At 39.4% G+C, this 26,631-nt stretch overlaps 4 protein-coding genes across 13 annotated transcripts; 3 read left to right on the top strand and 1 right to left on the bottom strand.

Moving 5' to 3' along the window:
- Window positions 1–180: 180 nt before the first annotated feature.
- Window positions 181–5,040, bottom strand: LOC103984460 (serine/threonine-protein kinase D6PKL2). 4 transcript variants are annotated; one of them, XM_065150389.1, is made up of 3 exons: window positions 4,513–5,040; window positions 2,961–4,425; window positions 181–1,154 (listed from the first exon to the last, which is right to left on the bottom strand). In XM_065150389.1, the coding sequence occupies exons 2-3, from the start codon at window positions 4,148–4,150 to the stop codon at window positions 275–277; spliced, it is 2,070 nt and encodes a 689-aa protein (XP_065006461.1). In that variant the 5' UTR covers window positions 4,151–4,425; window positions 4,513–5,040; the 3' UTR covers window positions 181–274. The 4 variants fall into 4 exon arrangements, with proteins under 4 accessions (XP_065006461.1, XP_018682079.2, XP_018682078.2 ...); XM_018826534.2 differs by having other exon boundaries at window positions 4,537–5,040; XM_018826533.2 differs by having other exon boundaries at window positions 2,961–4,645; window positions 4,733–5,040.
- An 819-nt stretch (window positions 5,041–5,859) lies between these two features.
- LOC135583196 (uncharacterized) lies at window positions 5,860–10,234 on the top strand. Of its 6 annotated transcripts, none has more exons than XM_065151251.1 (4): window positions 5,860–5,998; window positions 6,887–7,001; window positions 7,085–7,346; window positions 9,805–10,234. In XM_065151251.1, exons 2-4 carry the CDS (start codon window positions 6,918–6,920, stop codon window positions 9,951–9,953), a joined length of 495 nt encoding a protein of 164 aa, XP_065007323.1. In that variant the 5' UTR covers window positions 5,860–5,998; window positions 6,887–6,917; the 3' UTR covers window positions 9,954–10,234. The 6 variants fall into 6 exon arrangements, with proteins under 6 accessions (XP_065007323.1, XP_065007322.1, XP_065007324.1 ...); XM_065151250.1 differs by having other exon boundaries at window positions 5,867–6,021; XM_065151252.1 differs by having other exon boundaries at window positions 5,903–5,998; window positions 6,877–7,001.
- Window positions 10,235–11,704: 1,470 nt separating this feature from the next.
- LOC135637590 (uncharacterized) lies at window positions 11,705–12,928 on the top strand. The gene is made up of 2 exons (XM_065150211.1): window positions 11,705–12,176; window positions 12,247–12,928. Exons 1-2 carry the CDS (start codon window positions 11,742–11,744, stop codon window positions 12,859–12,861), a joined length of 1,050 nt encoding a protein of 349 aa, XP_065006283.1. The 5' UTR covers window positions 11,705–11,741; the 3' UTR covers window positions 12,862–12,928.
- A 123-nt stretch (window positions 12,929–13,051) lies between these two features.
- Window positions 13,052–26,246, top strand: LOC135637589 (DNA replication ATP-dependent helicase/nuclease JHS1-like). 2 transcript variants are annotated; one of them, XM_065150210.1, is made up of 34 exons: window positions 13,052–13,552; window positions 13,644–13,814; window positions 13,900–14,115; window positions 14,219–14,281; window positions 14,390–14,590; window positions 14,681–14,734; window positions 14,824–14,885; window positions 15,466–15,598; window positions 15,776–15,886; window positions 15,999–16,095; window positions 16,211–16,293; window positions 17,113–17,178; window positions 17,680–17,835; window positions 18,129–18,184; window positions 18,292–18,352; window positions 18,420–18,530; window positions 18,610–18,666; window positions 20,195–20,329; window positions 20,417–20,650; window positions 21,280–21,354; window positions 21,504–21,625; window positions 21,702–21,774; window positions 21,865–21,969; window positions 22,084–22,251; window positions 23,097–23,166; window positions 23,262–23,410; window positions 23,899–23,976; window positions 24,053–24,145; window positions 24,243–24,380; window positions 24,716–24,755; window positions 24,837–24,910; window positions 25,126–25,260; window positions 25,426–25,545; window positions 25,872–26,246. In XM_065150210.1, the coding sequence occupies exons 1-34, from the start codon at window positions 13,202–13,204 to the stop codon at window positions 26,031–26,033; spliced, it is 4,020 nt and encodes a 1,339-aa protein (XP_065006282.1). In that variant the 5' UTR covers window positions 13,052–13,201; the 3' UTR covers window positions 26,034–26,246. The 2 variants fall into 2 exon arrangements, with proteins under 2 accessions (XP_065006282.1, XP_065006281.1); XM_065150209.1 differs by having other exon boundaries at window positions 14,216–14,281.
- The last annotated feature ends 385 nt before the right edge of the window (window positions 26,247–26,631 follow it).

The raw sequence follows: 26,631 nt of genomic DNA, 5'->3' as shown, positions 1-26,631 counted from the left end.
TAGAGTTGAAGCTTTAGCATGCATTGCTAATCCATCTATTTCCCTCTGTATGAACATGAGAAATTTTATATCTTTGAATAGTTGAACAGTAATCAAAAAATAATTTTGAAATGATTCATAATAAACTATGGAGAATGCTCCTCTCTATTTAAAATCTTGATCAGCAGCCACATGAGAAGCTTTTGCTAATTGAATATATCATTATGATCACGTCAACATTCGATGGGTTCAAAAATATGCCACGCGATGCAAACATCAAACGATGAGCGACCGTCTAAAAGAACTCAAAGTCTACATACTTGCCTCCACATTTCACATCTGCCCCTACAATCCTTTTGCTACTAGTTTTGAATCCTTCTGTGACTCCAAATTTTGGTGGCAGCTCGACCACCTCGACCGGCCGTGGCACCTCAGGCGGCATACTGCATCGAATAAGTGCCCAGTTCACGCCTTCAAAGAAGGGATGCTGCTTTATCTCGGTGGCTCCCCGTTTCATGCCCAGACGATGCTGAGGATCCTTAGCCAGGAGCCCTCTTATCAAATCTTGGCTTGCATTACTGGTTGATGGAGTTTCCGGGAATCTAAGCTGCTGGCCTATCACATTGAACAATGTCGCCCGGTTGCCTGAGCCCTTGAAAGGCGTCCGGCCATAAAGAAGCTCGTGCAGGAATATGCCAAAGGTCCACCAGTCTACAGCACTTCCATGGCCCTCACCTTTGATAATTTCTGGGGCTAAATACTCATGGGTGCCAACAAAGGACATCGATCGAGCAGTTGTTGGCTCAACGACAAGCTCAGGCAGGGTGGCTACCTGTTGCCTTGGTATCTCAGCCCATGGTTTCCTTTCCCTTTTCTTATTTCTCCAAGGGAAGAGTCTTGGAATGAAACAAGCAGGCTGAACGCAAACTGACGAAGGCTCAATGCAGGTTGGCTTAACACAAAATGCACCAGTCTCTCGTTTAAAAGGATCTGAGTCGAGTGATGACATTTTCATGAGAGTTGGCGAAACAGCACACCTTAAAGAGAGATCAAAATCAGAAAGCATAATGTGTCCATCGTCACGAACAAGCACATTTTCTGGTTTCAGATCTCTGTATATGACTCCTAGCATGTGCAGATATTCAAGGGCGAGTAGTACTTCTGCAGCATAAAATCTGTTCATTTATAAAAGAAAACAACTTAAGATCCAAAGACTGTATGAGAAGATCCAATATATCAATACATGCTATATGAATCTAAACATACTATTCATATGATCGAAGCATTAATAGGATTAGAAATAATTATAGTGGCACAGCTTCTTGGCTTGTCAATAAGAGTTCTATTTCCATGTGTGATGAAACAGAACTATAGAACTTAGATTGAAACCCAAGGATCTAACATTTATTTTAGTGCATTTGTGTAATGATTTGGTGAACATGAAACGTGCTGACAAATTAAAAAGATTTAAGAAAAGGATTCTAGATGACCTTTTTGACCGAAAAAAAGAATCTGTTTTCAATAGAAAATTCAAAATCATTACAGATGAAGCTACAGTGTGTTACAGTAAACACAAATTGTCTTTTTTTATATAGTTGATTCTATATGCATGAGTATGGGACAAAAACAGTCATGAGTAGTTGATAAGTCTGGTTATCTTCCTGTGTGTAGCCATGGTGTAAAATCGAGACGCACCCTAGTTATGTTCTAGGAAAAAAAAATAATGTTCAGCTCTGGTGTTGTGCAGTTGGGTATTCTTATCTTTTATAGAAGCAAGTGCCCTGGCATGTGCCTCTTCCTCTTCATCTCTTTTTACCTTTTTTTTTCTTTACCACTATTCTTAGATGTTGACTGCTATCCCTACAATGTGTTACTTAGAGCCAAAAAAATCTCTGTAGTTTCTGTAATGCTTTTCTTCTCTCCTATGCTTCATTCCACAATATCCGATTTTTATGTTGCCATTTACCCTCTGTTTCACCTGCGGAAATTATTCAGGGTACTATGTTTGACTATCTTCTTTTCATCTTTCAGACGATATTTATTTGCCCTTAGAATAATTCAACAGGCCACCTTCCCCCGAGTGCAAAACAGTCTGAACTGCAACACTTCATATGACAAGCTTGTTCATGAATATCACAGTCCATCTTCTATTGATTGGTCTGCATCACCAACCATACAAAAGCAGAAGAAGATGGCTCATGAAACATGAAAAATTATGAAGCAAATAGAAATGCCATATCCTACTGTCATAGGGTATCAAAAACTGCTAACATTCAACAAAAGATAATATAACACAAACCATCCCCATTATTAGATGTCCTTGTGCAGACCAAAAATATTGTGAAGCAACTTCCTTGCAGAAGTTATCCATTAGGTAAAGATGTGTTCTTAAGAATCTCATAATCGCACAATAATAGCTATGTTATTTGTGGAATTTCATCAGTATGTCAACGATTATACTTCGTAACTTGCAATGAGCACTTCTGAAAAAGCTCAGTAAAGAGTGGTGACCTCTGAGATTACTTCTATCATAGACAGGTATTGAGGAAAACCATGTCCAGAAAACCATTAGATTGTGCTTTCTATAAAATTCATCATTAATGAAAATTAGTAGTTGTAGCTTCTCAATGAATACAAACATGACAAATAAGCAATATGCAAAGCAATCGTCACAGAAAATACTTTTATATGCAAGATCTCAAGAAGCAGCAAGGTTGAATCAGAATGTCAGGCTGCAGGAAGATGTGAATGGTGACAAATATGCATAAGAGATATGTCAATTTGACAAAAAAGCAGTTGAAACTATTGTAGCCGGTACCCAATGTCATTGTTGTGCTGCAACAGCATAAATAACAAATAACTGGCCAAACCATGTTTATCGCAAGGGCAGAAACTATGTCATGCAACATACCAAAAAGAACTAGTAATGGAATATAGAACACCCAAAGCAACAAGAAAACATCTCATGTTTTAACTTTTACCTTGCTGCACACTCAGAAAAGTGCTTTCCTGGCTGTCGTTGCCTCAATGTATGCAAAGCACCACCAGGGCAGAATTCCATCACCAAGCATGAAAACCTATCAGTCTCAAAATGCGTATACAGAGTTGGTAAGAACGGGTGATCCAGAAGCTGGAGAATCTCCCTTTCTGTTTTAGCCCTTGTCACCTTCTTCCTGCTTGCAAGAGAAGCCTTGTCCATCACCTTCATAGCAAAATAGCACCTCGTGCCACATAATTCTGACAGATAAACGCTACCGATATCACCACATCCAAGCAGCTTGAGCAGTCGAAAGTGGCTCATACCCAGATTACCATCCCGAGTCCGGACCGCAAGAATAGCCTTCCATCTAGGGTCATTTCCCTTGTGAGGCTTGTTAGCACTTCCAGGAAGGTTACTCCAGATGCTATCATCACTAAGACCACTGATATCACTTACTCCACTGTTGCTAGATTTAGTACTTTCAAGGGAGTCCATCATCACACTTCCCTTTGCACTCTCAGAGGCTCTTTCCATGCTAAGCATACCATCACTAGTAGAGCAGCTGTTCACTATGCTCATTGCAGTTACCATGCCAGTGCTGTCAATGCTACTGTGAGGACTGACATTGCCGCTTGGGGGGAGGGAAGCATCCCAAACGCACTCCTTTTCCTCAGAGCCTGGTGGTAAGAATGGTTTCTCTGTCGACCATGATGCAAGTGAAGCAGAAAATGGAGAAGATACAGCACCTGGCTCATTTGGATCATCAGGGAAGCTTTGATTTCGTGATAGACGAGCTGCATTCGCAGGGACCTGAATAGAAAGTCCTTCTACAAGAGGACCTTTTACAGAGAGGCCTCTCATTAAGCACCCTCTATCAGACTTGACTTGATCTAACACCACATAAACCTTCTTCACGATATCACTATCTAAGGGCTCCGGGGGATGACTTGCACCATGAAAAGAACTTCTTCCGCCTTCTTTGAAGGAGCCCACACTCATGAAGCTATCAACCTCAGGTGCTAATTCATTCTGCTCTCCGAACCTATCTCCCTCTTTCAGTGATTCAATTAAAGGAGCATCCAAATTTTGAGTGGATAGACCATTTCTCAAGCTGCTTGTGCGCAAACCCAGTTGCTTGTCAGCAGAAGAGAGCTCCGGCGGCGACATTTCCAACTCAGAAATTTCATCCATCCCAAGTGAACTCCTAATGTCACACCACCTATCTCCAGACCAAGTAACTGGTCCCTATAACCCCAAAGTTTGGGACTTTTTCTACCTGTCCAAAAAACAATCGCAGATTCACTGCGATCTCATTTTCTCCCAGACTATGAATCAAGAGTACCTCCTACCAGTCTCCGACGAAGACTCGGCGGTGCATATGTCCTTTTTGCCTCGACAGTCACAAAGGCGATCGTTACAAAACTGAAACTGGACAGCAAACTCTCCTTTCTCTTCTTTCCAGGGACCTAAACCCCAAAGAAAAGCACTGATTAGAACAATCAGAGCTGTTATTTTCCATCTCCAAGTCAAAGCAGTACAGACAAGGTCTGAACCATTTCTGCACATCATGATTTTACTTTGTGCAAAAGACCAATTATTGGTCAGAGAAACGAAGATGTACGGAATAGTTCATCCCAACCAACACGACCGCGATCTACGAAACCTTCCGAGTCTGCAGCTTCCCATCTTCCATTCAAAAGGCAAATTAAAGGTCAAAATAGAAAGAGAATATCCCAAATGAAAAATCATACGAAAAGAAATATTCACACGCACATTTCCATCTTTAGATTAAAAAAAAAACACTCCAAGGAGTAGAAATCGTAGCCCCAGAAAAGGGGGAAAGTTCCTGCAATCTGCGTCACTGACCACGACAGAATCAGTATGTCAGCAAACCATCAAGATGACTCGGAGCTAGCCAAACGGAAGCTTCAAGGACGGGTTCCTTGAACTCGATCTCAGGGTTTCTCCACCTCACCGCTGCCTTACTTCTCTCTCTTCACTGAGGAAGAGAAGAGAAGAGACAGAGAGAGAGAGAGAGAATGGCGGGGGCAAGGGGTGCCGAAGAGCCAAAGAGAAACAGGATACTTCCCTCCCTCTCCTTCGTGTCCTAGCCGCCTCCCGAAAAGAGAAGTGTGGGACCCATCGCTGGGTCCCTAAGAGATGCCAATCAGAAGTTCTACCTTTGGTCGGAAATGGGTAAAAGCGGTGTTTGCTTGTTTTCGTGCTGTGGGAAATTAGGTCCGGTCGATTTTAGTTAATCGACGCCGCTTGGTCGATCCGACGGCCGCAATCCGCCGAAGCAGCAGCGGGCCCACCCTGCGCCCCCGTTCCGCCGGCCCACCTTCCGCCACCGCAAACTGTACGCACGGGCACACGCGCCCTCCCACCCGTTTGATGGTGCGCGTCATCGCTCTTAATCACCGTCGATGCTTCATCGGACGTCCCTGACTCCCGTCTTCTGCTCGGCTTCTCATGTGGGAGAAGGTTTCTTGATAGCAAAAATCACAACCGTCCACCGCCCCCTTCCGGGCTTAGGTATGGTGTTCTGTTTTGTTGGGTATGGTTGGTGATGATGCAGGCCAATCAATATGGAACTTAATATGCGCATGATAACTTGAAACTTAGACAATCTCCATAAACTATAAACTAAATATGTAACTTGAAGTTAATGCATATAGTTTGTACTCGACAGTGGAAATGACGAGAGCAGCATTGCCTCCCACCACCACCACAACATAGTGTTTGAAGTGGCGGCGCTCGCCTGGCCCAGCTTAGGCGCCCGCTAGCCCAGCCCACTCCCAATCGAAATCAAATTGAACCCAGATTGAGCTTAAATGGAGACTAGATCAAGAGAATTAGTTCGGTCAAGCCTACTTATAGTTGATGAATTGGTTCGGTCGAACCAGTTCATTAAGTAATAGCTGTCCCATCATCCCCCTCGCGCGATTGTCTTCTCGCAAGGTCGAATTTCTCCGACCCCTAACACCCTACTCCGTGCGTCGACCGGCGATCCTCCTCCGCGTGCAAAGACGGTTGGCGGTGCGTCTCTCTCCACCCCGGTGGTGCGCCATCCTCCCTATGCCTCCCTCTCACTGTCGCTCTCCCTCTTTCTCCTCCTCCGTCGCTGTCCTCATCTTCTCCCACCCGGCCCTCGAGTCTCACCGACAACCCCCCTCCCCCTCCCTCCTCTTTTGTGCTTCTCCCCCCTTCCCTCTTTCTCCTCCTCTGCCGCCCCCAGTCGATTCTTCCCAACAGCCCTCCTCCTCGTCCATGCTTCTCCCCCCTCCCTCGCTCTCGTTCCCTCTTGCTGTCACTCTCCCCCTTTCTCCTCCGCCGCCCCCTGCGGGGCCTCCTTGGCGACTCCCCTCCGTCAGGCGCCGTTCTCTGCATCTTCCCGACAGAGCCGTCAACCCCTGTCGAGCCTCCCCAACGGACCACCTCTCGTTGTGCCCCTGACTTCTTTCTGTCCGCGACATCCCTCATTCGACTTCCTCCTAACTTTAATAGAAATGTTACTTATTGTTAATTATAGTTAACTTTTGTTAATTATTCTTGGATTCTTGATGTTAATATTCTTTTGTTTTGTTATTCCTGTTGTTAGATGTGAACAATGTAGTCAATTGATGCCTTGTTGATGGTTAAATAAATGTAATTTGATTTCTTTGTATGAAGCTCATATATGTCTAATGTTCTTAATTGTATTTCTCGTTAATTATATTTTTATAATGTTTATATTGATGCTCGCCTTTGCTCAGGCGAGCACCTAGCATTGCACTGTTGGTGCCTCTTAGCGCCTAGCGCCTTTGATAACACTGGTTGCTTGCACAGCAATTACTGTATGATATTATAAAACATCTTTCATATCTCTATAAACTATAGAGAGAACACAGAGAAAAAAGTGATTTTTAGTTGACCAGAACATTTTAGGTAACTTCAAAAGACATTTTAGAGAGCTACAATGGACCCTAGCATGAAGGAATTCCAGCAAGCTTTGATTGAGGTTGAAATGGAGGCTGAGCATCTTCTTTTAGCAAGACATCAGGTGAAGAAATTTTCTATTCCTTTCATATTGATTGATCGAATATGTCAAAATACATATAATTTAATAGTTTTCTATTTTGACAGCTTGTGGAAAATGATAGGCTTAGGAATGGTAATAGGGAAGCTCTGACAGCTCTTCGCAGGAGAGCTCGAACAACAAAGAGTAGTCTTCCATCACCCTTTGAGGCTGTCATGCGAGAAGTAGAGGGCACAAAAGAATTGGTAAAGGAGATATGTCCAACATGTGGAGATCATGACTCAAAGGAGCATACATGGATGATGTTTCCAGGATCTGATATTTTTGCTCGCATGCCATTTCATGCGGTTCACACTACTTTAGAAAAAGGTATTCCCTGCTACAAGCAACTACAAAGAGTGTTCACTTCATGATTTTATGAGTCATAATGAATTAGATATTTAGCAGGCTACCTCACTAGATGAAAAATATATCGTTGAAGTTTAAACGTACCTAGAGTTCTTCTGAAGACATGGTAAGGATCTTAAGTTCATTCTGAGAATCTTCATCGAATATTTAGATCAAGTTAGTGAAAATTATGGGGCCCATTCCCACTAAAGTTGCAGCTGATGACTTTTGTGTAGGTGATAAGCTAAGGTCATTCATTATCAGTCAAAATAATTGTACTAACTGGAAAATTAGATGTGAAAGCTGAATGTTGGTGCACCTTTAATAAGATACGTAACAATAATGAGAATTTCAACTCTTTAATCTTGAAAAATGAACTTTCTATAAAGGCAAGTGTGACTTTTTCTTTGTCAAGGGTAGGTGAGAACCTCAGTGGGATCAACTAAACAAGTACTTTGCTCATATTACTGTGATCCTTAAGCCTCTAAAGAGTCTGTTAGATCACCTGGAAACATATGATAGATAGATAGATAGAGAGAGAGAGAGAGAGAGAGAGAGAGAGAGGCACCAGCTGGGGGGAAAGGATATGTGCAGTGAAATATCTTATGCAAAATACGAGAACATTGCAGGAGATAAACAATCTATTGATCTATTAAAAATCAAATTATGTGCACAATATTAAGCTATAAGTCAGAAAAAATATGATAAAGTCAAAAGAGGATAAGAATGCAAAAAATTGCTATGTTTATTGTTCAATTTTTCCTACAATTAAGGGCTCATGTTCTAGTTTCCACACAAACTCTTCGAGTGAAGACCAAACCTCTAAAAATTGTCGCGAGTGACACAAACTTTTTGAGTGAAGACCAAACTTCTTTCATGGGATTGAACATCAAATACAAAGGAGAATGCAAATTGTGTTTATGCCACTCAACTAGAATACAATGTAACTTGAGTAAGTCATAAACATTTCCCAATAGTTGAGTTGAGCTTGGCTTGGTTGCAATTTTCTTTAAAAAAATGTTTAAGGATGCACTAAATGAGATGAAATACATTTATAGTCTCATGCAATTACTCTCGCAAATTGGCATTTCCTGTTGATGACCAACCACATTGATTTTCCATATTTATTTATTTTTATTATGAGGCATTAATACAATTGATCTTATCAACAAACCCAATTTAATCACTAGTATAATACTCAGTCACTTAAAACTAATAAAATAAGTTATTGAAACTTTGGGTGGTTGGGTGTCATTCTACCAATAGCTTCAAAGTTTACCCCTGATGGTGATGCCAAATTATTTGTAGTAATTAGTATGATCTGTTTAAAGAAGCACAAGTATCAGTTTGATAATGTAATCATGGATTTCAAACATATAAAAGATTCTTAGCAATTGCAACGAAATGTAGTCATGGGTGCATTGATGACTTTTCTCACCTAAAAATTAAGATTGGTGTGGCGCTCTATATGCCAATTATAGAAGTTCACACCCCAAGTAAAAGTGAGTGTATTGAATAGATGTATTACTCAAGTAATGAAGGGGCATATATACAAGTGATTGTATTGAATAGATTTATTACTCAAATAATGAAGGGGCATATACAAGTCATAAAAGTTATATAATGAATTCATGAGGTTAAATAACTTCTCAAATATTTTGACTTCTCAAAAACTGAACTCCAAGACGATCGATGCATCCCAAGGTGAAGCAAGTTGCCAATCAAGAGCTTAAGTTAAAATATACCTTTTGAGATAGTCTCAACAATCTTCATCTAGAAATATTTTCTGAATGTGGAAAGAGTGGTGGCTCATGTTGCAAGGGTAGAACAGGAGATAATAATTAATTAATAATATTATGTATATGATGGGTCAAGGGTTGTCGACAAGAATTTCAAGGTTATGGCTTAACCTGCAATTTCTTGTTTCACAATGCTGCTTCATTGTGCTGTGGAAGTTTAATTGTCACTGTGACGCTGGTCGTCTCTTCAACTGGGGGAATGGGGACATAAACTTGGGAAGCATGGTAAACAAAAATGTATATGAAATTATTGTTTTTATTTTCTTTATCAATCCATCACATGATTTAATAGCTTAGATGAAGTCATGCTAACAAAGTTGTGGCCAATTATGTGTCAGCTATGCGGTGGATGTTCTTTTGGTGATTATTAAGAACTTTGTGAAAAACACAAACTGATTACTTAGTGTGAAGTGGACTTCTCTTGATGCTTTAACTGTCATTAGAAAGATTACCCATTTCATGGTCTACGTAGTTCTTAAAATATGCCTGACTGTGTGAGCTTGCTTCACTTCAGCTGAATTGTAAGGTACACTTACAGTTGTACCTCTTAGTCAATGCTATGAGACAGATAAGTATAATCTGTTAGTCAACTTCCAATGACACATCCTAATTAATACAATCTTGTTTTGCTGCTTGTGTAGATCAAGAACGACTGGACTATGACTCAAAGAAACTGCAGAGCTATGTGAAGGAGAAATCCTTCTTGATTTCAGAAAGAGGAGCTCTTGCTGACAGGATAAGTCCTGGTATACTTAGGTCCATGGTTGCGTTAAAAGACACATCTAAATAATTGTCCTGATTTGGCTTCAATCGTCATTGTCCGCTTCCTCTTCCTCTTCCCATCTGCATCCAATCTTCTGAATGAGACGGTCCATGTGCAGTATGAACAGCTGCTAATTCTGGGCAAGACAATTCATGTGCAGTGTCTATGGTTTATCTTTATTGGTATATGTAGTAATTCTTCCAGTTGAAACCGAACAGCTGAATGTCTAATTATTATTAGTCCCAGCTGCTACTATTAACTGTTGATATAGCCAATAGTATTAGATCATTCTCTCTGTTATCTTACCACATCATAGTATGTATAGAGAACATGAACTTGTGGGAATATTGCATGATGATGATTCGTGTGGTGTGTGATTGCTGTACTATGCACAAGAAAAGCTTGTTTGTAGAGCTAAGTCAAAGGTCTGATAGTATCTCAGGGTCATGCTAACAAAGTTGTGGCCAAGTGGATGAGCCTATAGCTTTTGGAATGCCCGCTCTCTGCTGCTCATCAACATGTTGCCTTCGGCGAGCATCGTGCCCCTACGGAGGACTTACCTGTGTCATCTTGTTGCGACATGTTTGATGAAATGATTGAGCTTCTGGTTTCAATGTGCGTTACAGTGCTCACCACGAGTGATATGTATTTTTTGATCTTTTACTCATTATTTGATGGTGATAATTCAATCTTTTGGGATCCATCAAAACCATTTGACGGACTTTTAGAAGGTGGAATTGGAGACACAAAGCTACTTCTGACCATAAATAATGACACGTCAATATTCTACAGTCATCACTAATTGTAGTGGTTGACAGATAAATATCATTATTTCTGCAGTCAACACTTATGTAGCGGGCAGATACAATTCATTAATTATGGTGGTCCTGTTGGTTCTTTCTTTGTTGCTACAATTCACTCCGCGTTCTTATTTAGTACTCGATTTTATCAAATATATATATATATATATATATGAAAAATATTTATATTTTGAGTATTTTTCAAAAGTGCCTCTTTTATTTTTTTTTCCCAAATAATATCCATGATTTAAAAAAATACCTAAAAAACGCCTCAAAAGTTTTCTTGCCATTTTTTTAACTTTTTTAATTGTTTCATTTGGTTTATTTATGGTTTTTAAAAAACATTTATAGTATTTTATTGATACATTAAAAATATTATAAATGTATTAAAAATTATAAGTGATATCATATCATACCTTTTTGGTTGTCACTGCTTATAGATTATTATACTATTATATTCTTAGATTTATAGTTAATTTGGTTAATGTTTTGAGTATATTTAGATTATTTATAGTATTTTCAAATAGTTTTTATAATATTTTTGTTATGAAGTTTAAAATATTTAATTAGGCCAAAAATATTATAATAGATCAAAATATTATAATAAGTAAAAAAAAAAAGAAAGATAATTTAAATATTTTTTTAAAAAAATTAAATTATTGTTTGAAAAAATAAAATGAATTCAAGATGTAAATATTTTTTAGAAAAATCTCCCCAGTATTCAATATATTAATTTTTTTAGAAAAACCTCCCATCTTTATATTACATATCGGGAATATTCTGTCCGATCAACACGTCTAAGATATGATGCGTCTTAGAGCTGTCATTTGTCAACCAATTGATGCTAAATTACATTCATTTAATCGCTTCTCATTCGTGTCTGCCTCACAAATCTTTACGTGTCACATCGTATAACTATGCTGAATCCAACTACTTTTGTTCGAGTCAGCGTTTGATCACTTCTTCGGCTATTAAGCCTGAGCTTGTGTGCTGCTTCCAGTCCATCTCTCCGAAGATGATTCTGCACGTCGACGCGATCCAAACGGCGACGCCGGGGAAGGTAGCTTCCCCGGGGCAAGCCCGGCGCATCGTCACGGCCACGCCGCTCGGCCTCGAGGTGCTGCAGCGCCGGTTCCAGGTGGTGCTGTATTACGGCAAAGCCAGGGAGGAGGAGGTGGAGTCGCCGCTGGCGGTGGCGGCTTGGATCAAGGAGTCGCTTAGCGCCGCGCTGCCCCACCACCCGGTCCTCTCCGGTCGCCTTCGAAACGGCGGCGGGTCTTGGGAGGTCAAGTTCAACGACTCCGGCGTCCGACTGGTGCAGGCCACCGCCGAGACGACCATGTCGGAGTTCTTGGCCTCCGAGGACAGGGACGGGAAGGAGGCGCAGTTGGCTTACTGGGAAGACATCAACGAAGACGACCCCAACTTCTCTGCACTGTTCTACATCCAGGTCTCTTCTCCTATCTGACTGCTTGAGGTTTACGTTGGTGATCGTTGACAACACCATCTCGTGGTTGCAGGTGACTCGGTTCCAAGGAAACGGGTACGCCATCGGGATAAGCTGCAGCCTGCTCTTGGCCGACCCCTTGTTCCTGTCACGCTTCCTCAGGTCATGGTCTCAAATCCACACGGAACTGCTAGCCCAGGGGCGGCTCACCAAGCCCCCCATGTTCCACCTGAGCTGCTTCCGAAGACCCGACCGGCCGCGCCGTGTCAAGTCGGTCCCGTTTACATCTTCCTCCGCCAACTCCACCACCATGCTGTTCAAGGCCGACCCGCCGTCCGACGCACGATCCTACGGCGAGCTCGCGGCGGCTTGTCTTCGGGAGGCTACGCGGAGGCTCGGGGCGGAGGCAGTGCCGGAGTTCTCGTTCATGATCAGCGACCACACCGGCGACCTGAAGGTGGAGTCGCACGGTGCCACGGGCTTGGCTTCGCCGAACCAGGTGTTGGACGTGGTTTGGTGGGGCCAGCTCGGCATGGAGGAAGTGGCCTTCACTCCGGGAAACACCCCCGTACACGTGTCGTACCAGATCGTATCCTGTGGTCACAGTAGCCTGGTGGTGGTGATGATGGCCTCCGATGTGGAGGGTGACCCAAAATTGATGATTAGTGTCACTGTTCCTAAGAATTGAATGGTTCGATTGCTTGTTTGGCTAAGTAATCAACTATAGTAATAAACAATATCGGAATGTTGTTTAACTGTAAGCGCATTAGTGAATCTGACCGATACTTGCGACTCACGACACATCACGGATCGAGGCCCGAATATTCTCTCATGGGGCCCAATATGGTGGTCAGCCCAAATATTTTCGATCCCTCCCCGAATGGGCGAATGAGACGCTGTTTGGGCGGGAAAACCCTCCCCACCGCCCCTCCCCCCTCTCCTTCCGCGCCCGCCCTTTCACTTCATCCTCGTTTCCCCGCCGCCTTCTCTCCCCATAGACCCCAACCGTCTTTCCGCACCCACCTCGCATGGCGCCGAAGAAGAGAGCTTCTGCCTCCTCCTCATCATCGGCGGCGTCCTCCTCCTCCTCCAGAAGAACCAATCAAAGCCAGCAGCCCTCGCAGCCGTCGAAGTTCGGGATCCAACACTTCTTCGAGCGCCACTCGCAGTCCCAGGCCGCCGCTACCTCCTCCTCCTCGAGCCCCCCAGACCCCATCCCCGATCGGAACCTTAACCTTCCTCAGCCAGGGGCCGAGGCCGCCGATAAGCCGCCGCGGCCGGATGCCCCCTCCGAAGGCGGGCAGAGTTCGTCGTGGCAGATCTCGCCGGAGGTCTCCAAATCGGTCACCAACAAGCGCGTTAGATTCTCCCCTGGAACGGTGAGCTTCTTGAGAGTCTTCTTTGAAAACCGATTCAAGATCGCCGCTTTTCTTGATTTTGTGCTCCTTCGTCCGTTGTTTTCTTGGTTAGTTGATATGCCAGAGCCAAGATGATGGGGGAGACGCGGTTACTTGGAAGATCTCGCCTGTCAACGAACGGCTGCAGTCGATCTCCTCGAAGCAGTTGCCCAGGATGATGAGGATATCTCGTGAGGCACCGAGGCCACAAGAGTCCACTTTGCGTCCTTGCTCTCTTAAACAGGTGCTACCGCGAGGGTCTACATGCATATGTTTTGTTAACGTCTCTTTTCTGTGTTTTTAACTCATAGAACGTGTTCTGGATGTAGGATCCTTCTTGTTCTAACAGCAAACTTGAGAAGTGGCTTTCTTCTTCTGCCACAGTGGCATCTGTTAAGTCCTTGAGTTTTTCGAGGGAGGTCTTGTTTGAAGAGTCAGAGGGCTATGGTAGCCACGAGAGCAATGATGATCCAAAGAACGCTACTGCAGTGGATTTCAAGAGCTCATTTCGGACTCCGCCATCCATGCCTTATGGCTCCAAGGAGGTAATCATCTGAATCACCTGGACTTTGGACTGACCTTTGTTCAATTTTAATGGGAAATGATTATCCATTTATGTATTTGTTTGATTATATTCATGAGCAGCAGTTGATTGGTGGTGTTGGTTGCAATGAAGAAACCGAGCAGTTGGGTTCACAGGTCTACCGAAAGGTTTGAATTGAAGTATTGATCATAGAATCTTCACAGTTCCTTTTCCTGTTGATATCAAAGGAGTGCAAACTGTAATAGCTAATGACTCATACCCATCTTCACTTTTAGGCATTGCTTGATCTTTTAGATCAAGTCGAAGATGCAATTACTGACGAACCAGTCCCTGGTGATCCCAGGCGTTTTGAGGGTCAGAATGCTACCGCTGTCAAGATTCAACTCGAATCTGACCCTTCAAAGAGAAGCTTTGAGGCCAATCCATCTGAAATAGATTCTAACTCTTCACCTTATGATACCTTTCTTGTACTAGAAGTATTCTTCTTTCTTTCTTTCGACACTTTTCATACTAAAAGGCTGGTAACCATTTAGTTGTATTTACTCCCTTGTCTCTTACAATTAAAGGTATCAGAAAAGCATAAGAGCGCTGATTCCTTGTGCGTCCAAACTCCTCTAAAGGTGCACTTAATTTTGTAAAAGCAAGTTTATTCAACATTCATGGAATTTTCAGGCCACATGCAAGTGAAACCTTTGTTTCTTGATTGCAGGTTCTTCGATTGCTTAATGAACAAAGCGGCCAAGAGCGGATCTTGCATCTCTGTGATGAGTGGTCAGTTTTCCTTTAGCTCAGATATCTTAAGGTCATCTAGGTGTTTCTTCCAATTGGTTCATAATTATGGGTAGTTCACACAAAGGATGATCAGTCTGCATGAGGAATTCTTTCCTGTCTCAATTTGCATCAATATTTGAAGGAGTTTAAGGGTGATGTTAGTAGTTCCAGAGACTTAACACGAGCCTACTGTATCTACATATTCTGACTTGTGTGGTCCATGATATGCCATGATATATCTGCATTATTGTTTTTGCTGGCCAACATGGCCCCTGTATTGAAGAGTTTGAAATGTGATGTACAGTGCTGCAAAGGCATTTCATGAAAACAGACCCATATTTTATATAATCAGTATTTTCTTAATTCACTGGTAAATTGGGATGAAGATTAACCATTTCACTTGTATTTTTACTTGTTGATGTGCTACAGTTCTGCATGAACTTGAAGTTTACTATTGTTTTCTTCATTAGGATGTTTAAGTTTTGTGATTCCTAATTGCAGCTTTTGTGTCTTTCCTTTATTCACAATTACCCTACCAAAGTGTCAGCTGGAGCTGTGCTGTTTTTTTCTTTTATTTTAGGTTTTATAGCCTGATTGGACCCGGAGATACTATAAGTGTAGTTGGAGATTTTGATGAGATGGGAAGATGCATTGTTGATCATGCTGAAAATCTCATCATCGTTTATCCAGACATACTCTTATCTGGAACTCGGGTAATTATTTTGTTTTGTGGTTAATGCTATTCCATTACATTGACTATAGATTTTGATACAGTTTTAGCATTTTTCATATGCTGCTGTTTTTATAAAAATATTGGATTTCTTAACATTCATAGTTTTTGTTGCATTTTTTTCATCCTGCTTCATTTAATGTCTTCATATTTTGTTCAGGTTGCCTCTAGTTTTACTTGTTCCCGGCGAGCAGTACTCGATGAGAGACTGAAGAGTTCTGAGCATTTTTCTGCTGCATTACTTGGTACCTTGCTCCATCAAATATTTCAGGTTCATGATTCAAGGAATCGACTTCTGTTCCTTAGGCCACATTGCTTTCCTTTAGTTTTGGTATCAGTAGGTTATGAGTCTAAGTGCCATTAATAGTTTTCTTCTACTGTAGGCTGGACTTCTGAAGGAGTTTCCTTCAAGGCAGTTCTTGGAAGAGTATGCAGGAATGGTTCTTCAGAAAAATATCGAGAATATATATGCATGTGGAGGTAGGAATCCTTGTTGAACTGCATAAAAAAATTTGCATGTTATAGTATCCAGATTTGTGCATTATTTAGGTCTTCGCCTGTGGTAACAGTGCATGCACAATGTTTTTCTATGCAGCCAATGAGAAAGATATTTTTTTAAAGCTTATCGAGGCAATTCCAAGGATATTAAATTGGCTGACATGCTTTAAGGTGAAAGAGGTACTGAGGGAATGGAAGCCTTTTCTTTTCACAACTTATGATCTTGACCTACATGATTTTGCATCATTCTTTTTTCTGGCATGGCGCTTTTGTTGGTTTGTCATATAAGAACCTTTTTTATTGATGTTCTCATGGAGTGACTATTAGTACTAGGTCATCTGTTTTGCCTCGTAAAAAGTCTCTTCTATAGCAGTTGGACTAGGACAATGACTTAACAAAGGTGATGGATTGATTAGGTTGGGACTTGAAAGGTGCCAGGTGATTAGCCTAGTTGCAATTTTTCTAATTTTACAAGTAATTTATTTTGATCCATTGTGTAGAAAACTGCACATGTGTTCTGAGCTGTCAGTGTCCTTTTCTCTCTTGCTTTTGTTCTTAGGGTCCTTTATTGGATTGTTTTAGTTTTTTTTCTCCTTGTGTTCATTTTAACTATAATATATTTATTAGTCTTTGAGGTTAATTAGCATGCATGTGAAATAAAATTAAATTATGTAGATTTGACTAAAACTTGCACAAAATATATCGGCCTAAATTAGAAAATTGAAGTCTTTGGCCTGGGCAGTGCAAATTGAAAATGAGCCAGAAAATGATAATGTTCATTGTTTACTACATAAACATGCCAAAGTGAAGTTATGTTATAAGGTTAGTCATGACAATTTCCAAAATTACATTGGATATAAGTATCTGTTTACAGTTTTTCTTGTTAGTATAGGAATGACTTGTTGCTCTTATGCTTTTCTGATCCAAACAAAAGTATTCTTGCATAACATAATTGTTAATTTTTTGACATTTGCTAATATTTTCTTAGCATTTTGTCAGGAAGGTAAAAGCATGTCTGTTGATTTTGGACATTCTGATGGTATGAAGGATGTCAGCATAAGCGAGGTGAGGCATAAATTTTAGGTGTGGGCATATCCTTGTGACTTTGACATGATGGTTTCCTATATGTGGTTTTCGTTCACATGGCTCGAAATTTGATTACAAGTATTGGATGCAATAAGTCATAAATTTTCACAAAATGGTTTACTCTATTTTAGAATATAGTGTTGTTAACCTTCAATAACTTTTTGTTGGCTTTAATTTTATGGGTAATAACAACAAGTTTAAGTATAATCTTATAGATAACTATCATTTTCTTTTGAACTAATATGGCAAAATAAAAACTGCATATGCGTTTAGAAGAATGTTAAGTTTTTAGCCCTAGATGAAGGTCACATATGATAGGGTTTAGGGTGTAGGGCTATGGGTTGAGGTATGTCATTATCCACCCCCAGGGAGCACCTTTAGGTTGGGGTGTAGGCATGTTAATCAACTTTAGGATGTAGTGCATTGTAAAAATCTATATGATTCCCAGTCGATATCTATGACGTGCACTGGAAAATTCAGGTTATTGATATTGAAGAGATGGCATGGGCCCCAAGATATGGCCTGAAAGGAATGATTGATGCTTCTGTCCGTGTAAAGATTACTTCAAGCAGTAATGGGTCACATGAGACAATAATGCCTTTAGAATTCAAGACCGGAAAAGGAAATAATGGTCAGGTATGGTCACATCTCAGAAGTTATTTAATTTTCTCTTGATTGGGATTTTAAACACCGGTTGGATCAGTATCTATCAACTGCTATTTGCTGATCTGACCAAGTATTGATATCAAAACATATAGCTTAATATCATTACATATACCTTTTTTTCATTTTTTATTATTGTATTCAGTGATTCCAGACAGTACATGTTGGCATATTGACCTGTATAATGGTACCATATTGGTCCTATAGGTTATTGAAATAGGTATTATATTAGACCATTATTTAAAACCTTACTCTTGACTGTGCAGATTGCTATGGAACATTGTGCTCAGGTTATATTGTACACTCTTCTGATGTCTGACAGGTAATTTCAACTTGATATATTTTGACTGCTATTTCTTTTTCCATATGACGTTTTCTTTGCTGGGCTAGACAGGATTGACATTTCAAGTGGGAACTCTGCTCTTTCAGATATATGAAAAATGATATCAACTCTGGTCTTTTGTATTACCTTCAGACGGATCAGACACAGGTAACAAGGAACTATGTCTGTATAGTTTCCAAATGTCTCAAGTGCTATCTTAAGTTTCTTCTTACAGGGTGTTAAAGTTCAACGTTCTGACTTAATTGGGCTAATTATGCGCCGAAATGAGCTTGCAACTGAGATCTTGAAGGCATTAAGAACACAGTACCTACCACCAATGCTACAGGCATGGCTAAGAGAAACTTGTGTACTGATTGACTGGTTTAGAGGATTTTCATTTAGGTTTCAATGTAATGATTTTGCAGAACTTAACAATGTGCAAAGCTTGTCGCCACCTCAACATCTGCATGGTCTATCATAAGGTAAATCAAGTAGATTTTTAATATTCTTGCTCTGCAGAGGTGCTATACTTTCAACCTTTATTTTCTGAAGCAATTATAATATTGATCACTACCCATAAACCATAAAGATCCATCTTCTCAAAGGAATCTCATATCAAAATGTAGTAAAATATTCCTTGATCTTGACTTTTATTATGTCTAGACTAAACTTCCATGTTCCGTGTGGCATTAATAATCTTTGTTTTGTGTGTCTACTACTTTTATCTCTTTTCCCTGCATATTAGCCTCCACTTCCTTCAGTGACTACTAAATTAAAATGTATTCTTCTTCTATGTCATGTGCTCTCTTGTTTGTTTTTTCATTCACTGTTTATGTTCAACTTTATCTTCTGATTCCCATATGATAATTGATATGATATTCCTTAAAGGGTGAACCCAGTGTTTGGGGAGTCAATGTACAAAGACGTACCTCTGTCAACCTTGTCACTGTGCCATCCACACTCTGACAGTATATTTTTATCTAACTTAATGTTAGTACTATATAGTATATGGTGCCTTAGAATTACTATATGTTTTAGATTATGTTGGAATAGGTCCTAAAAAACAAAAAATATGTTTATATTAACATGTTTTCTAGATTTTGTTAATTATTTATGATTTATTACTTTACACATATTTGGTGAGTCTTAGACATTTTGTATCTTTTTTAAAGGCATAGAATATGTGAATTAGCACACTATATTTGAGCCGCCTACTAAAACCGGCAATCCTAGAGCATGACACTCAAACTCTGATCACCTAGATCATGTATTTGTGCCACCTGCTCATATGCAATTTTTCTTACATTTCACACTCATTTGATATATTTATTACTAGTTATGTGCTTTCTTTATTTCCTGTTGTGTGTGCTATCAGTGACCAGTACATCTACAACATATAGAAGTAATATTAGCAGGAAGAGGTTCACTTGCTGATGAAACTTCAGACTTGATTGATTGATTCTTGTCGATCTGTCTCACGTGAATGTAGTTTACACTAGTTTCTTTTGTTTACATATTTTGAGAATTTATATAATAATAATCACTTAAGGCATAATCAAAAGAAAGAGTATCTTTAATCTTACTATCTTAGGCTGCAATTTTCTTTTAGATGGTGTAGTTTATACATTTACCTATGTGAATCTAAAACATAGGCAATTCACCAAGTATTTTTAGATATGTTGTGAAACTGGGCCAGGTCGCATGGTTCTTTAATGCTGAATAGGCTATTTGTTTTTGATATTCGCATGCTGTAACTTGTAACTATACATTGCATAGTTAGATTTTCTTGCTTTATTCACGTCATCCATGTCTGTTATCATTATTGACTTTTTGTTAAGTTTGTTTCCTTGATTCAATTTGAAACCAATCTATATTCTCCATTGTTGTACGAAATTGCTAAGGACGATAACTTCCAGAATGTTGGTCTATTTAGTATCTGGTTATCTTTATATCCAGGCACTTATTATACTATTTAGGATGCCATCATGATGATTTTTGTTGATGGAATAGGCTTATGGAGGCAATTCTGATAGCAGTGGACTTGGTGATTTGTTCAACAGCCTTGTGGGTCACTTAACCATTGCTCATTGTAAGTTTCTCAAGCATTGGGTTCGTTTGGTTGACTTGGAGGCTCAAGCATCACAGGTTGAACCATTTTATCTTTTCCTCAAACACAAAGGTTACTGCATTATTGCATGATGGATTGAGCTCTGAAAGTGTCTAAAATTTCAGGCCAATAAGAAAGCAATTCTACGCCCACATACTCGAAGAGGAGACAACAGTACTGGAAGTGTTTCGTACACCCTTGTCAATTTAAAAAGTGATTTTTCAGGCCATGAATCTGTTCATAATGGCAGACACATATATCATTTTGTGCGACATGGACAGATTGGTCAGGAGCAAAATTTTTCCTCTGAATCCAGAATGAACAACCTTGATTGCACATTTAGATGCGGTGATTATGTGGTACGGCTAATGTATTTTGTTTTTCTATTTCACTTTTCATGTATATCCATAAATTATTTTGGTTTAGTAATTGCTGATAGTTAAGAAGTCCTGTATACATACCAGGCTAACTGTAAAATCAACAATTACATGACAAAGTTTTCCTACATGAAGGTGGATATGTGGCTTGCTGACAAAACAAAACTAATCTTATGTCTTGACCCTTATTATGACTTGACTTGTAACATGGCCCTGCCAAACGCTTCTGTATCTACTGGCCCCTGATTGTTTTTACATTATTATATGTTTTAAACTTGAAAATGTCAACAAGCCATGTTGCTTAGAAAAGGTGTTTTCGGCTTACTATTGATATGGCATGGATCCTCGTCAACATGGTGTTGCCAAGATGTTACACAGTTGACAATTGTCAAAGTTTCCTTCTGAACCATGTCTCAAATGCTTGACTTTGTTAAATTGTCACTGCAATTATTTTTTTTTGTTTTCTTGAACTGAAGATTAAATTAAACATTGAGCTCACATCTGTTTGCTTATATGATCCTTTAATTGTTCAGCACGTGTATCCTAAAATACAACTCCACATATCTGGTCAACTTCTAGATTTCTTTACATTTCTTGTATATGAGTTTTAGGTGCTTAGCACGGAGGCTGGGCGTATTGCAGTTGCAAGTGGAGTTATAAATGATATTAGTCAGTCTCGTGTATCGGTAAAAAAACCTTTTCTTTTCCTGGGATATCTGAATTTTGTTATTTTGTAAACCTTCTCATAATATACTTGGTAACAAGTGGTAAATCTTTTTTCCGTGTGGACAATGCTCTTCAGTAACCAACTTTATGTGGATGTGCATGCTGGCAGGTGTCTTTTTCTCGGCGTCTAAGGCTTCCAGGAATTGATCGTTCATTAGAAATGGAGCGTCTTATTCAAGAAGTTTGGAGAATTGACAAAGATGAATTTGCTTCCTCTTTTGCAATCATGAGGTAGTCCATATGATAATCACCTTTCTAATAAAAGAATTATCTAAATTCAAAGACTATTTCTTTTGTCCATGTTCAGGTTCAATCTGATACAATTGTTTGCTCAAAGCTCACAATGTGGACACCTGAGGAAGATGGTTGTTGACCTTGAGGTAATCAAAATTCTATTGCCAGGTTCATCCAGCCCTGCATTGTTTTGTTGGACACGATAATATTTCTTCTACTTATTTCAATCTCTACAGACACCTAGGTTTGATAGTGAAGGAATATTAAGTCAAGATCCTGCAGTGTCATATATACGTTCAGAAAAGAATTTGAATGATGACCAGCGGAGATCCATTCAAAAGGTACCTACAAAATTTTGATCTATTAGCCATGACCAATGCCCAATTTTGCTACCTTATATCTGAAAACTATGATACCTTGGTACCTGTACTAGCTTGTTGCATTGTGCTCTTCAGATTCTAGCTACAAAGGATTACACTCTTATTTTAGGAATGCCCGGAACGGGAAAGACATCCACAATGGTGCATGCTGTGAAAGCGTTACTAATAAGAGGAGCTTCCATTTTACTTACGTCATATACTAATTCCGCAATTGATACTTTGCTTATCAAATTGAAATCTCAGGTGATCTCTCAGCCACATTATCCTACATAATGTGTTATGTATAAGTTCTGTTCATTTATTGTCTTGATATATATATATATATATATATATATATATATATATATATATATATATATAGAGAGAGAGAGAGAGAGAGAGAGAGAGAGAGAGAGAGAGAGAACTTGCAAAGGCCATAAAATGACAGTTGCCCTATGATTATTTTTTACTGCCATGTACATGCTAGGTAGATTGTTCCTTTTTTTGTGCATTGATTACTACAATTTTGGTGCTGAAAAGCATTGCATTACTGTACAAAACAATTTAAAAAAAAATTCCTTTATAATCATGAGCTGGGGTGAGATGTTAAAATTTAAACAACTCTATACGTTCTATTCCTGAGACAATAGTTGTAAGATGGGAGTCAAAAGTCGTATCATGATGTTTGGTCATAAGCGCAGAACTTCATTTGAAGTTTTACCAAGTGCACCTTTGTCCTCGAAGTTCTATAAGTTGGCTTGCACGTTCACCATCAAGCATGTTGTGCAATTTTATATGACATCATAAATTTTGTTAGAAAAAGACATTTTTAGTCAGTCAAGTTGTATGAACTAAGTTCTTCATCTTCGAAGTAGAGCAAGAATTTAACATTTTTGAATTAAAATTTGTAAGGTATCCATCCTGACCTTCCATATCCAGAGTCCAAATTTCTATGTGCACTTATAAATGTTTTTTTGCTGGATCAATGGAAGTTGTATTCATACTCAATCCTCTGTAAGAAGAAGCACCTAATAGTTTTCATCTAAATTGATGTTGCGACTTGTAAATCCAAATGATATTCAGTTTGTTGAAGTGTTTCACTTATGCAGGGTATAGATTTTGTACGTGTCGGAAGACGCGAAGCAGTGCACACTGATGTTCTTGAGCATTGTTTTACAGGTGGGAACTTTTTTACCTGTTCATTCTTTTGCTATTAGGTCCTCAACATTGTTCTTATCTGTATTCTTATGTAAGCTTTTGTCCTATGGCAACAGAGGACATACACACTGTGGATGAGATTAAAGCAAAGATGGAACATGTTCGGGTTGTAGGGGTTACTTGCTTGGGAATCAATCATCCACTTCTTGTGAATAAGAAGTTCGATATCTGCATAATGGATGAGGCTGGTCAAACCACATTGCCTGTGTGTATTTTTCACTCTTCCATCATGTTTGGTTATATAATGTTAGCCACTATATCGAGAGTTGGTTATAAATTTAATCAGTATGCGCTTTTAAGGATTATATACTGCTATTGTATGAAGGTGTGGATTGGTAGGCCATAGTATACTGAAAGGAAAACGGAGTGGAAAAGAGTAAGCAAAAGAAAGGAAAGGGAGGGGGTCATTTTGGTTGGGAACTTCTAATTATGTTGCTTGGAATGGGACTTTTTCTTCCCCCGAGGAAAGTGAGAGCTGAATCATCAAGGAATCAAGCTGAATGTACATTTATTTATAAATGCATAGGGTTGTTGTTGAAGTGATTGATCAAGTAATACATCCTTGGAAAATCCCACAATATGTGCTACTACTTATTTGGGCAATGGGAATATGATTGTTTGAATGGTGCCTTAAGTAACCCTGCTCCTTTCTCCATGAATTATGTTATTTCTTATAACAATTCTTGTATTCAGGTTTCACTGGGACCATTGATGCTTGCCTCAAAATTTGTTCTTGTTGGGGATCATTATCAGCTTCCACCTCTTGTTCAGGTATGTATCAACCTTAGCAGTGTCACACCAACTTTTTTGCTATAGGTTGAATGAACAAAACTTTTTTGTCATGTAGAGCACAGAGGCACGGGAAAATGGAATGTGCATTAGCTTGTTTTGTAGGCTATCAGAAGCACATCCTCAAGCAATATCAGCCTTGCAATGCCAGGTCCTGCCTGTTATAGACACTGTACAGACGTGTTTGCTTTGCTTTTCATTACATTCCACAATAGTAGATGAGCTTTCTTTTTTTTTTTTGCTTTCAGTACCGCATGTGTGCTGGTATTATGGAATTGTCAAATGCATTGATATATGGGAACAGATTACGCTGTGGTTCCTCTGAAATAGCAGATGCGAAGCTCGAGTTTTCTTGTTCTAAATCTACCATATTGTGGCAACAAGAGGTAAGATGCATTGCACTAAAATGTTCATTGATAGTTTTCTTGTAAAATGAGGAACTGTTGATGCTGCAAATTCAAAGAGTGGACAAGATGCATTCTGGAGACTATTCATGTGTCTTATAAGCAAATTCAAAGGGTTTTACTCTATAGGACTTAGGCAAACAAACAGCCCTGGTAACTTATGTCTTAAGTGGCATGTAGACCTGTTGTCCTTTTTTTCCACATCCAAACTACTAGTGCTGAGTCTGTATAACATTCAATGGTGGAATTTTATAAGCATGCTAGTGATTCTAGCCTAGGAGATGCAATTCTCATAGTTGGTTTTTCTTTTTTGGCAGATTCTGAATCCAAACAGACCAGTCATCTTTGTAAGTACAGGTCAGTGATAATATTTTTATGAAACTTTTGATATGTCATATATTTGTCATTAAAAATTTGATTTTATATCTGCTCCTTCAGATAATTTGGCTGCTACTGAGGAACAAGATCATAAAGCTCTGGCCAGCTATTCAGAAGCATATATCATTTCAGAGGTATGAATATCCACCATAGCTCTCTCCCTTTCGGACAATTAAAAATGAAACCTGTATCTTAGCAACGTTGCTGCTGCCATGCATGTTTTATCTATTCTCATTCTTGATATTTATTGCGTAAAGTGGAGGAACATGACATTCAAGTAATATATGCATTTTTGCATCTACATGAATTTCCATTTGGAATTCATTCACTATTTCATTTTCTCCAATAGATCACCAAAGAATTAATCAGGAGAGGCATTGCTGGAGATGGCATTGGGATCATTACCCCATACAACTCACAGGCCAATATCATACGACAAGTCATTGGTGCTTCTGTAGAGGTTCAGACGATTGACAAATATCAGGTAACACTAGATATCACCATCAGTCTGTAAGGAAATTAACTAATGTTTTACTAAGAAGATGGACAATTAGTTTTCTTGTTAATTTAGAGATCTTATATGATTGTTTTTGCTGAAGTATGTCTGGCTTTTTTCAAGAACTTATACCAGCGTTGTATTGAGCTGCAGGGAAGGGACAAGGATTGCATAATGGTATCATTTGTACGGTCTTCAAAAAACTTTAGATCCTGCAATTCTTCTTTGCTTGGAGATTGGCACCGAATCAATGTTGCTATCACACGTGCAAAGGTAGCCCAAAATCAGCTAACTTCATCAATCTTCAGTGTTGGTATTGTTATGACCAGTGAAATCGATATTTTTTTTGCTCGCTAGATATTCAAGTTCTATTTATTTTTTTCATGTCAAGATTTTCTTGGCTCAAAAATCTTGATGGTGATAAATCCAGACCAAAGTAGAGAATCATAATATTTTGTTGTATAGTATAGATTCATGCTGGTAGAAATATATATGTTGACATGCACAAGCAAAGAATATGAATGCTCAGTTCTATTTCTTTTGCTTATCTAGCATTCTAGCAACAAGATTAATGATGTCTCATGCTTTTGCCGGTGCAGAAAAAGCTGATTATGGTTGGATCTTGTGAAACCCTATCCAGAGTTCCATTGCTAAAGCTTCTGATAGAAAAGGTGAATGAGCAGGATGGCATTGTGTGCATCTCCAAGAATGATCTTCCATGCTTGGAGGAGCTAAAGAAATCTTTCCATCCAAGTCTATAGTTGGAGAGATTGTGAGTTCCAATAGGTTATAAAATCACAATCCTTAGGTGATAATCTTTGTTGTATAGATTGATCCCTCTAATCTGTACATATAAGTTCCATGTTGATAGATTACTCTTCTGGCTACTGACCATGTTTTTGGTGCTTATTATGACACATGGGGTCATCCTAAATGTTGGAGAGTGTACATTACATTCTTACATTAAATTAAATTCAAGAAATGGTTTTCTTATTTTTTTTGTATTATTGGACCTCAACATACAAATTCTCTTTCAAGTGATTTGAGACCTCAACATCATCTAAGATGAGATCATCATCCTGGATGTAATAACATCTTGGAGTAAATGATGTGTTGCGCTTGTGGTTATTAAGGACATCTTGTTGAGTGGCACATGATGATGCCATGGTATTCTTGGTTGGGAAAGATGACCACGCAAAAGGGCAATAGGTGCTGGCTCACATGATGTTCCTTGCTCTTGTCTGAAATCTGAATGTTCCATGGACCTGTCTCTCTCACTTGTCCTACACTTATGACGGACAACGTGTGTTTGGATCCAACATTATGGCAGAGCTGCTCGAGTGCCTACAGAGGCCATGT

This window comes from Musa acuminata, chromosome BXJ3-5, assembly GCF_036884655.1.
Source record: "Musa acuminata AAA Group cultivar baxijiao chromosome BXJ3-5, Cavendish_Baxijiao_AAA, whole genome shotgun sequence".
Lineage (NCBI taxonomy): Eukaryota > Viridiplantae > Streptophyta > Magnoliopsida > Zingiberales > Musaceae > Musa > Musa acuminata.
Note: the sequence above shows the minus strand (reverse complement) of the source record. Positions and strands in the feature narration are given on the sequence as shown.

Bases quoted from the DNA above. Each gene is read 5' to 3' on its own strand.
- LOC103984460 (XM_065150388.1), bottom strand. From the start codon at position 4,150: ATGGATGAAATTTCTGAGTTGGAAATGTCGCCGCCGGAGCTCTCTTCT. The intron at 1,155-2,960 runs GTAAAAGTTAAA...ATAAATGAACAG, and splicing joins TTTTCTGAGTGTGCAGCAAG to ATTTTATGCTGCAGAAGTAC.
- LOC135583196 (XM_065151251.1), top strand. From the start codon at position 6,918: ATGGACCCTAGCATGAAGGAATTCCAGCAAGCTTTGATTGAGGTTGAA. The intron at 7,002-7,084 runs GTGAAGAAATTT...CTATTTTGACAG, and splicing joins TTCTTTTAGCAAGACATCAG to CTTGTGGAAAATGATAGGCT. The intron at 7,347-9,804 runs GTATTCCCTGCT...CTGCTTGTGTAG, and splicing joins TCACACTACTTTAGAAAAAG to ATCAAGAACGACTGGACTAT.
- LOC135637590 (XM_065150211.1), top strand. From the start codon at position 11,742: ATGATTCTGCACGTCGACGCGATCCAAACGGCGACGCCGGGGAAGGTA. The intron at 12,177-12,246 runs GTCTCTTCTCCT...TCGTGGTTGCAG, and splicing joins CTGCACTGTTCTACATCCAG to GTGACTCGGTTCCAAGGAAA.
- LOC135637589 (XM_065150209.1), top strand. From the start codon at position 13,202: ATGGCGCCGAAGAAGAGAGCTTCTGCCTCCTCCTCATCATCGGCGGCG. The intron at 18,531-18,609 runs GCATGGCTAAGA...ATGATTTTGCAG, and splicing joins ACCTACCACCAATGCTACAG to AACTTAACAATGTGCAAAGC. The intron at 20,651-21,279 runs GTACGGCTAATG...TATGAGTTTTAG, and splicing joins TTAGATGCGGTGATTATGTG to GTGCTTAGCACGGAGGCTGG.